Source organism: Orycteropus afer, unplaced genomic scaffold (genome assembly GCF_000298275.1).
Source record: "Orycteropus afer afer isolate SDZICR_OR568_19922 unplaced genomic scaffold, OryAfe1.0 scaffold00014, whole genome shotgun sequence".
Lineage (NCBI taxonomy): Eukaryota > Metazoa > Chordata > Mammalia > Tubulidentata > Orycteropodidae > Orycteropus > Orycteropus afer.
In genome coordinates, this window is record NW_006921601.1 from 22,276,478 (window position 1) to 22,285,338 (window position 8,861).

General features: G+C 45.8%; 1 protein-coding gene across 1 annotated transcript in view; it reads left to right on the forward strand.

Annotated features, from left to right (window-relative positions):
- Positions 1 to 1,693: 1,693 nt before the first annotated feature.
- Positions 1,694 to 8,861, forward strand: part of SLC17A6 (solute carrier family 17 member 6) — a 58,834-nt gene continuing 51,666 nt past the window's right edge. The window contains exons 1-3 of the mRNA XM_007955956.2: positions 1,694 to 1,779; positions 4,424 to 4,676; positions 6,359 to 6,477. Coding sequence (XP_007954147.1) covers positions 1,694 to 1,779; positions 4,424 to 4,676; positions 6,359 to 6,477 — 458 coding nt within the window. The remainder of the gene's footprint in view (positions 1,780 to 4,423; positions 4,677 to 6,358; positions 6,478 to 8,861) is intronic.

The window sequence follows — 8,861 nt, forward strand, 5'->3', positions numbered from 1 at the left end:
CAGTGAAGTCCCAGGATTTTGACCTTGAAAATGCAGTTCAAGGTCAATCTGTTTTGTAAACATTTACTGAATTGCATCTAAGCTGTTTATGATTCATGTGAAATGAATTAATAATTAATATCAAGACAGCATAGTCTACTCGTTTTCCTTAATGAAATACATCCATTGATGCTATAGCTAAAATGTGAAACCAAAAACCTTACATGACAACTTATGTAAAATTCTGTATTAGAAAAATGGTGCAAAGAAAAAATATGTCAGATATCAATCTAAGTACTTAAAATAAAATAAATCTTGGAAAGTTAAGCAATGAGGTGTTTCAAAAGATGATAATTTGTTGATAAGCACAAGGCAGGGTACTGTAAATTAGTTAAGTGAAAAACTCAAAATTTAAAGAAATTTTCATTAACCAAACTTCTTATCTTTTATTTAACTGAGCTTACAGCTCTCTCATTCTTTTCCTTTCTCTCTTTTTCTTTTCCATCCCCTTCTTTTTCTATCAAGTGTTAAAACAAAGCACGTGAATAATATAATCATGCATTTTTCTTGCATTTGTTGTATTCAAAGGATCCTTATTGCCCTGGAATATCACAAACAAAAATGAAATGCATTGTAACATTCCTTCCCAGCAACACTGAGAAGCTGGTGTCAGCATGCAGGGCAAAACATGGGAAAGTAAAAGTCACTTCTCAGTGTTTAATAAAGACTTCATCCGTTTTAGAGCCAAATGCACCATTCTCCCTGCAAACCCTGGAGATGATGACATCTTCCCACTTGGTTTCCATAGCATCCGTTCTCGAAGAGCCCCAGAATGATCCTTGGTCACGGTGACCCGCCCAACTCCCCTGGAAAGTTGCTAAACCCGCCAGCCAAAACCTCCTTCCCCTTATCCTGAAACTTACTCTTGTCCGTGGTGCTGAACCATTTTGCCGCGATCTGCTCAAAGGGCGCTGTCAGCTGTACTGGAAAAAAAAAAAAAAAAAAAAATCTTCGCAATCGCTGCCCAAATCAGAACAGTGTATCTGTTATTTACTCAAATCTTCAAAGAATAGCAAGCCTTCTCCATCTTAATTGGCCTCTACCGCAGAGTTGCGCCAGGGTGAAGGAGATCACGGTCAGGGAGAAAAAACTAACAGCAGCATTGCTCACCTGAGACCTGAGAAGCTACCAAGAGTTTTGGAACGACTGCTCCTTACAGCAAAGACACCATTTTAAAAGTACTCTTCTCGTGACTTTGCCCTTACACAAGGGGTCTGTAATATTTCAGCCACTCCTTTTAAAAGCCAACAGATTCTGACAGCAGTAAGCTCTTCACTACCGGGAATTTACATTGTTTTTCAGTGGACTGACTTCCAGGATAAGGACTCGTGGGCACCCGCCCAAACACCATGGCACTGCGTGCGCCCTTTGCCACCGGATCCTCCCCTTCCAATGAGACTTTCTGATTGTGTCTACCAACTCTCCTATTAGGAAACCCGTGGGTTGCATGCAGCTATTCCGTTGTATCCTCGTTCTCTCCTCACTCTCCCTCCCCTCTCTGGCTGGCACTCTTACTGGAAGAACACCAACACCTTTTCGAAGAGAAGAAAAAGCCAGCAACTACCTTGAGCGATTAAGACAATATGCGCAGCCCTCGCCTTCCATAGCGATAACTATTTAAGTCTGCAAGCAGCTGACACCAGCCTTTACCAGAATGGAGTCGGTAAAACAAAGGATTTTGACCCCAGGAAAAGAGGGACTAAAGAATTTTGCTGGGAAATCCCTCGGCCAGATCTACAGGTAAGAGAAAGCAAAACCATGCCTGCCTGTGGCTCAGCATAAAATCTGCAAATTTTATGTATGCCCTGGTTGCTTAGAGAGACTGTAATATGATCGGAAATCTTTTGTTGCTCATAGCTGAATGAGAGTGCTCTGTAAAGCTGTTTATTAATTCAGGAATGTTGCACTAAAAGAACCTATCTGTTGTGTGTATGTGTCTGTGTGATTCTTGTTTTGGTACCTGCAAGTTCTCAGCCATTTCAACCCTGGACTTACCCTTTTTACAATTGAGAAATGGCCAATGGCTGGTCAAGGAGCCCTTCTTTGGGTGCTTGAAACGACCCAGGATCACATTCCTTTAATGTAGATAAACGAGGGAAAAAGAAAAGCCTCTAAAAATCAACTAAGAAAATCCAAAGGGTAATGGCAAAAAGAAATTTAGATCTCAGCTAAACCACCACGCGAATGGAGAATCCCCTAGTGGAATCCTCCTTCTGTACTAAAGGAAGAGGAATCAAAATATATCAATAATTGATAGCTGAAGCAGTTCCTCTCTCAGAACCTGAAACAATGTGTCTGTGTTTTAATTATTTGTCCTCCCCTAGAAGTCTTTTTTTTTTTTTTTTTGCATAGAAAATGCCATTGTGGTTGTAAGAAAAATAACCTTCAAAATAGGTTTGAACATATTAGAGGTGATTAAAAAAAAAAAAAGTTTATTGTCCCTGTAGTCACAATACTAATTATGCCGCAAATTTAACAGCTTTAAAATCTTTCAAGTATGTTGCATTAGTACACTTTTTCTTAAAAATGTGAACAAAAGCTAGAAGACAGGGCAGACACAAAAGACAAAACAATTCCAAAGGGGCACGAATTTTCACATTTGGGAAATTGAAGCCTTTAGAAATACATAGGAAATGTAAAGAAAATGACCAGAGTGCCTTCCTGTTTTCAAATCTCTTGGCTTCTGGTGGGCTTTAAATAGGGCGATCATGCACCTATGCGGCACTAGACACTGCAACAGCCCTGCAGTCCCGCAGCTGCCCCAAAAGGACCGTTCTTTCTCAGCCCAACTGGCATCAGGTGTGGAGTTCAGCTTTGCATGTGTGTGTATATGAGGCCAATATGAAAAAAAGGAAAAAAAAAATCACATTAGTTGATTTTTCTCCCACAATAAATTACATTTTCAAACATCAGTGCTGGAATTTAGGGATACGCATTAAAACAATCTCAATATCTTTAGGACCCATTCCCTAGGTGATATTTTGGAGAATTTGAAACTCGGACAGTCTTTTCTGTTAGCCTCAGTTGCTTGAACAAAATATCCCAAACTCTGCATCCTTGACATTCATCTAAATACTTCCTTTCCTGTTGTGCGTGTATGAAAACAACAGTGTAAGTATCTATCATTTAAAAATAAATTACAGGGCTGAAAAATATCTGCAAATTGTAAACGAGAAGGTTCTTTGTTTAAACATCAAAATATCTATCCCAAGCGTCCACAGAGCTGTTACCTTCCTTTCACATGATTCATTTTTTTGAATAGAAATTTCCCGGGCATATTGTGAACTACAAGAACACTACCGCCTTTAAGTCAAATCATTCCATCACTTCTCCTCTCCCTTCCCCTAAGGGCGAAAGCCCTAAAGGAATTCAATCATACTGGAAAAATCCTTTGAAATAATAGGCAAATTTTTAAAATAATAATAACTGTGAGTTTTTCCGCCTGGATGTGCAACATTGTACATAGACCTGATTGGGGCGCGTTTGCATAGCTGGGAGTCACATTTTACGATTCTGGAAATAGGCCCGACCATTTTCGGTGTTTGTAACCGAGATAGTAATGACGCAAGATTGTGAATAATTAATTATTCATGTTCTGGCAGTAGGAAGCTTACGTGTCGGCCATATGTTGCGGAGGCCTTTGTTTCAAACACGAGTTAAAAAAAAAAAAAAGAAAGATTTGTAACAGGAGAGAAAGCGTTGAACTGGCACCTGGGGCTGGAGGAGGAGGAGGGAGAATGTGTGGCACTCTGAGAACATTCACAGTCCTTCTCCGCGTGGGCACCGGCCAGGGGAGGCCTTAGTCCCCGGGGACCCAGGGCTCAACTAGGAGGAGGGATCGATCCCGGCGTGCTCAACCTGGAAATCGTCAACTTGGCCAGAAAAAAAGGGGTAGCGCGGGTGTGAGACTGTGGCGGGGTCTGTCCGCAGCAGGGCAGCCCGCCCGAGGTTGGGTAGCCGGATGACACCCGCTGCAGCAAGGGTAGCACTGCGGAGAGAGGCGACTACAGTGGTGCCTGGCACAGGCCGCTCGCATAACCCTTTCTCGCACTAACTGCGGACCCCCACGAAAGTTAGGCTCTCCTGCTGGCCGGTGTATCTGAACCTAGGTGCTGCGGGGTGGATCATTAGGCAATAGGCAGGCTGGAGGCTTGAAGGTATTAAAATCAAAAAGAAGCTGTTGAGGGGAGGGGCATGGGCAGAATGCTAGAGGACCTTGAGGGTCCAGAAACCAGGTGTCGCCACACCCTAACCCCTGAGGGAGGAGGAAGCAGGTCAGCTCCTGCCCCCCACCCGCTGAGCATTGAAGGCTGGGGGGAAATGCCCTCATTGGGTACCTAACCCTCGGTGTCCTTGCCTTCCCCCACCCGGCTCTGCCGCTCAGGGTGCTAGAGAAGAAGCAAGACATCGGGGAGACCATTGAGCTGACTGAGGATGGGAAGACCTTGGAGGTGCCAGAGAAGAAGGCGCCGCTGTGCGACTGCACGTGCTTCGGCCTGCCGCGCCGCTACATCATCGCCATCATGAGTGGCCTGGGCTTCTGCATTTCCTTCGGCATTCGCTGCAATCTGGGTGTGGCCATCGTCGACATGGTCAACAACAGCACTATTCACCGTGGGGGCAAGGTCATCAAGGAGGTGGGCAACTCTGGGATCGTCCTGGGCCTCCCACGTGGCCCCATAAAGCCACATGACCTGTGCCAGCCCTGTTTCCCTAACTGCAAGGCAAAGGAAGGCCTGGATGCTCCCTAAATCTCTCTCTAGCTCTGCAATTCTAGGATGCACCTTAGTGTTATGGTCACTTCCCTTTCTGCTCTGGGAGCAACTCACTCCTGCTCTCTGGGCCTTCCTTACCTCACGCGCATAGTAGAACAATAGCGTTGAGGTCACTAGGTTTTGGTGAAGTTTGACTTAGTACAACGTGCATGAGCCTAGTTTAGCAGCTAGCCTGGCACGGAATAGATGCCAAATAACGCCTTTAAATCTAAATGAAAATGTTATCCTTTATCCTGAAGAATAGAGCAGCATATTAGTTATAATTTTTGCCTACCTCCTCCAATTGCCCCCCCAAAAAAATTTTAATAATCAATATAAAACAAAACAGAAATCAAATCAACTGTGCACATCTAGGCAGTTCTAGCCAGCAGGCCTTCTCGAACCACTTAGTGGGTGCAGGGGCGGAGCCTGAGCTGCAGCTTTCCAGGGACACCAAGAACCTAGTCCTGGAGTAATCTCAAGGTGTTGAGGGATGTGGGTGGGTAGTGAGGCCTACAGACGGTAGAGTCACATCAAGGCCACAAAAGCCCGTGGGTCCCCACTTTCGATTTAGGAACCACAGTGGCCATGAGCCAGGTGGAAGAAGGGTTGGTAGAAACATTCCAGAACGGGCTGTGCATGGAGGCAGAGCACCTTTGGGCCCTGGGGAGTTCGGAAGACTGTAAATTGAGTTTAATTTCAGCATTTCATTCCAAAGGAAAAAAACTGCCCCCAGGCCCCTGGGAGAATAAGCACCCTTTCACCCTGCCGACGCGGGTATTTGGCTCCAGTTTGATTTGAAGCTCACCCTTTGGGGCTGAGCGGAAGAAAAAAACGCCCAGGGAGCCTGGGCGAAATTAGGTCGCTACCTTCAGACACACTTCTCGGCCTCAATTAGTACCACCTCCCTCCCTTCGGACTCTCCAAATTGTCCCGCTTGAAATCTCTCCAAATCCGCTTGTGTCTGCCACTTTGCGAGGACATCCTTCCCGCGCTTTGGGTCCCCACCTCCCTTACCCGAGATTTTCCTATTTGGGTCTTCAGTGTTGGATTCCATTTTCCAAGATTCGCCAAGTCCGCGCGGGCTTTGGCAGACCAGTTAAATGCAACCTTGGTCTGGCATTTCTCTCCTGAGAGCCAGCTAATGGAATCTCTCCATAGAGAATCGTAATTTCCAAGACTGGGGTGGGACATTGTTATAATCAGAGCTGCATATTTCTAACCTTCAAATTCCACACTCTGGTCAGACCTACCTGAAAGTCTTCAGGGAGCAGAGCCTGGGCGCCGATCCGAAGTCAGGTTGGTTATTTGGGCTGTCCGTGCTATTAATAACAAAATATTTCGTTACTGAGCACGACTTTTCAGTTAAAAGAGGCATTTCTTCTCTGTAAGAGGGTGTAGACTGGTTTTGTTAGGAGACAAAAATTCATCTACCCACACCTCGGGGATACAGGGCAGTGCCCCGGGGCTTGAGGGCTTGTTCGGCCTGAGAACCAAGGAACACGAGATTCCAGCCCAAGCACTCATCTCTCTCCTTCCCTCTGGTCTGTTTCCTACCGTCCTAGAAAGCCAAATTCAACTGGGACCCCGAAACCGTGGGAATGATCCATGGTTCCTTCTTTTGGGGCTACATCATCACCCAGATTCCAGGCGGCTACATTGCTTCTCGGCTGGCAGCCAACAGGTAACGCGCGGGTCCTGGGTTCAGGGGTGTAAGGACTCTGTCTGAACCTCAGAGAGAGCAGGGACGACAACCTGCGGGGTTTGTGAACTCTGGTGCATGGTCTCCTAGTCCCTTAGCTCCCCTCTAATCTGGGAGTACTGGTGCTTTCCTCCAGAAGAAGGTGCCCCCCAAAATTTGAGTTGCGCCATAAAGGACGCAAGCTGTCTACCCCTCTGCAGCGATTGTCCAAGTTTTTCGAGAAATGGTCGACGTGCACTGCAGCCTGCTAGGACCTGAGGCTGCAAGGGCCGTGAGCTCCGGGAGGGTTGCTGAGACCACCTTGCGGCCTAGCGAACAAAGGGGTGAGGAGCGTCAGGTGCTGCGTTCCCGCCAGCGTGTCCCAAGGGAGCCTAGGCTCCCGGCGGCGCTGACCTCCAGGCAGCGCCGGTCTACCGCCGGCCCCACAGCCCGCCCACAAGGTGCATTGGGTCTCCAGGATTGGTTTCTATGGAGGCCCGCGGGATTTTAGACGCCTGGAGCGCAATTCCACCTGTTATTGAGCTCCGCTGAGAAGGGGAGGGGATGGGGGAGGCGCTCGGCTGCGACCGGGGGCCTCCCGCGCTGTTGCTGTGGTTGCAGCCAAGGTCCTAGCGCCAGCCTGCACTAGTGCCCCCAGAACTATATGCTGAGACGACCCCGAAGTATGGAGCATAAGGACTGATGGTGTGGGGCTGTAGGAAGCAAGGAGCACAGCCTGCGCTCCAGAAGGTTAAGATTAGTTTTGTTTGGTTGAGCGTGAGTAATTTGATAAACGAAACTAAATGCTCATTAAGTCTAAGAAATAGAGCAAGCACACTTCCACCCAGGTCTTGCTGTTTATCATGACTTTGCGTCTTTCCTCAGACCTTGAACCTGTGATTTCTTGTCCCCAAATCACGTTTTTTAGAGAGAAGACAACCGAGCACCACGCAGGTCCTGGCTGCTTCTCTTATTCACCTGGCCCCTCCCCACCTCTCACTGAAGCCTCCTTGGCTCCACCCCGGGGCTTTTGTCACCTACAATCCCATTCATCAGAAAAAGAAAGGGTGTCTTTTCTTAGTCTCTTGGGCGTGGGGAGGGATTCTTGGAAATTTGTTTTAATTTAGCATTCCAGTTGTTGGTGTAACAGGAGCTCTGGTGGTGCAGTGGCTAAGGCATTTGACTGCTAACTGAAAAATGGGCAGATCAAACCCACCAGCCCCTCCCAAGAAAAAGATGAGGCAGTCTGCTTCCTTAAAGATTTACAGCCTTGGTAACATTGTGGGGGCAGTTCTACTCTGTCTTACAGGGTCCTATGAGTTGCAATTCACTCGATGACAATGGGTTTAGTTTTTTGGCTTGGTTGTTGGTCTTAGATGCCATCTAGTTGGTTCTGGCTCATAGTGACCTTTTGTACAACAGAATGAACCACTGCTTGGTCCTGCCTCACCACAGTGGTTTCTATGTTTGAGATCATTTTTGCAGCCACTGTGTCAATCCATCTCATTGACGGTTTTTCTATTTTATGATGACCTTCCACTTTAAGGATGATGTCATTCTCTAGGGACTGGTCCCTCCTTCCTAATAACATATCTGAAGTACATGAAAAGAAATTTTGGCATCCTAGCTTCTTAGGAGCATTCTGGCTGTACAGACAGATTTGTTCATTCTTCTAGTAATCCATAGTATATTCAATATTCTTAGCCAACACCATAATTCAAATGCACCAATTTTTCATCAACCTTCCTTATTCATTGTCCAGCTTTCTCATGAGTATTTGATAGAAAATGCCATGGGGTTGTATCAGGCACACCTTAGTATTCCTAGGGAGAGAATTTTTTAAGAGTTCTTCAAAATGTTAAAAAGTGCAATAGATTACCAAAAATAGTGATGAGTTCTAAGGGTTGATGAGTCCTTAAACTCAGCAGGTGACAAGATATTATTTCAAAAATGGAATCAGAGGATTATTAGTCATGTGTAGAAACCAATTTTATGGATGGGATAAATCAAAGAAAAATATGTATTAGGAAAAAATTTAAAGAAATATTCTCTTACATATTATTAATAAGAAATGTGTTACTCTTTTGGTTTTCATATCCTTAATGCATAGCATCTTGAATCTTTTTTTGTTTGTTTCCCTCAGGGAAAATTATTTCTAAAACAAAATAAACTTTCCTCAAGAAGATACTGCAAACTTGCATTTGTTGTTGTTGTTATGTGCCCTTGAGTCGGACCCCAACTCATAGCGACCCCTCCTTGGGTTTCTGAGGTAGTATCACTATGGAAGTAGATTGCCCCATATTCCTTCCGAGGAGTGGCTGGTGGGTTTGAACCGCCAGCCTTCTGGTTAGCAGTCAAGTGCCTTAGGCACTACACTACCGGAGCTC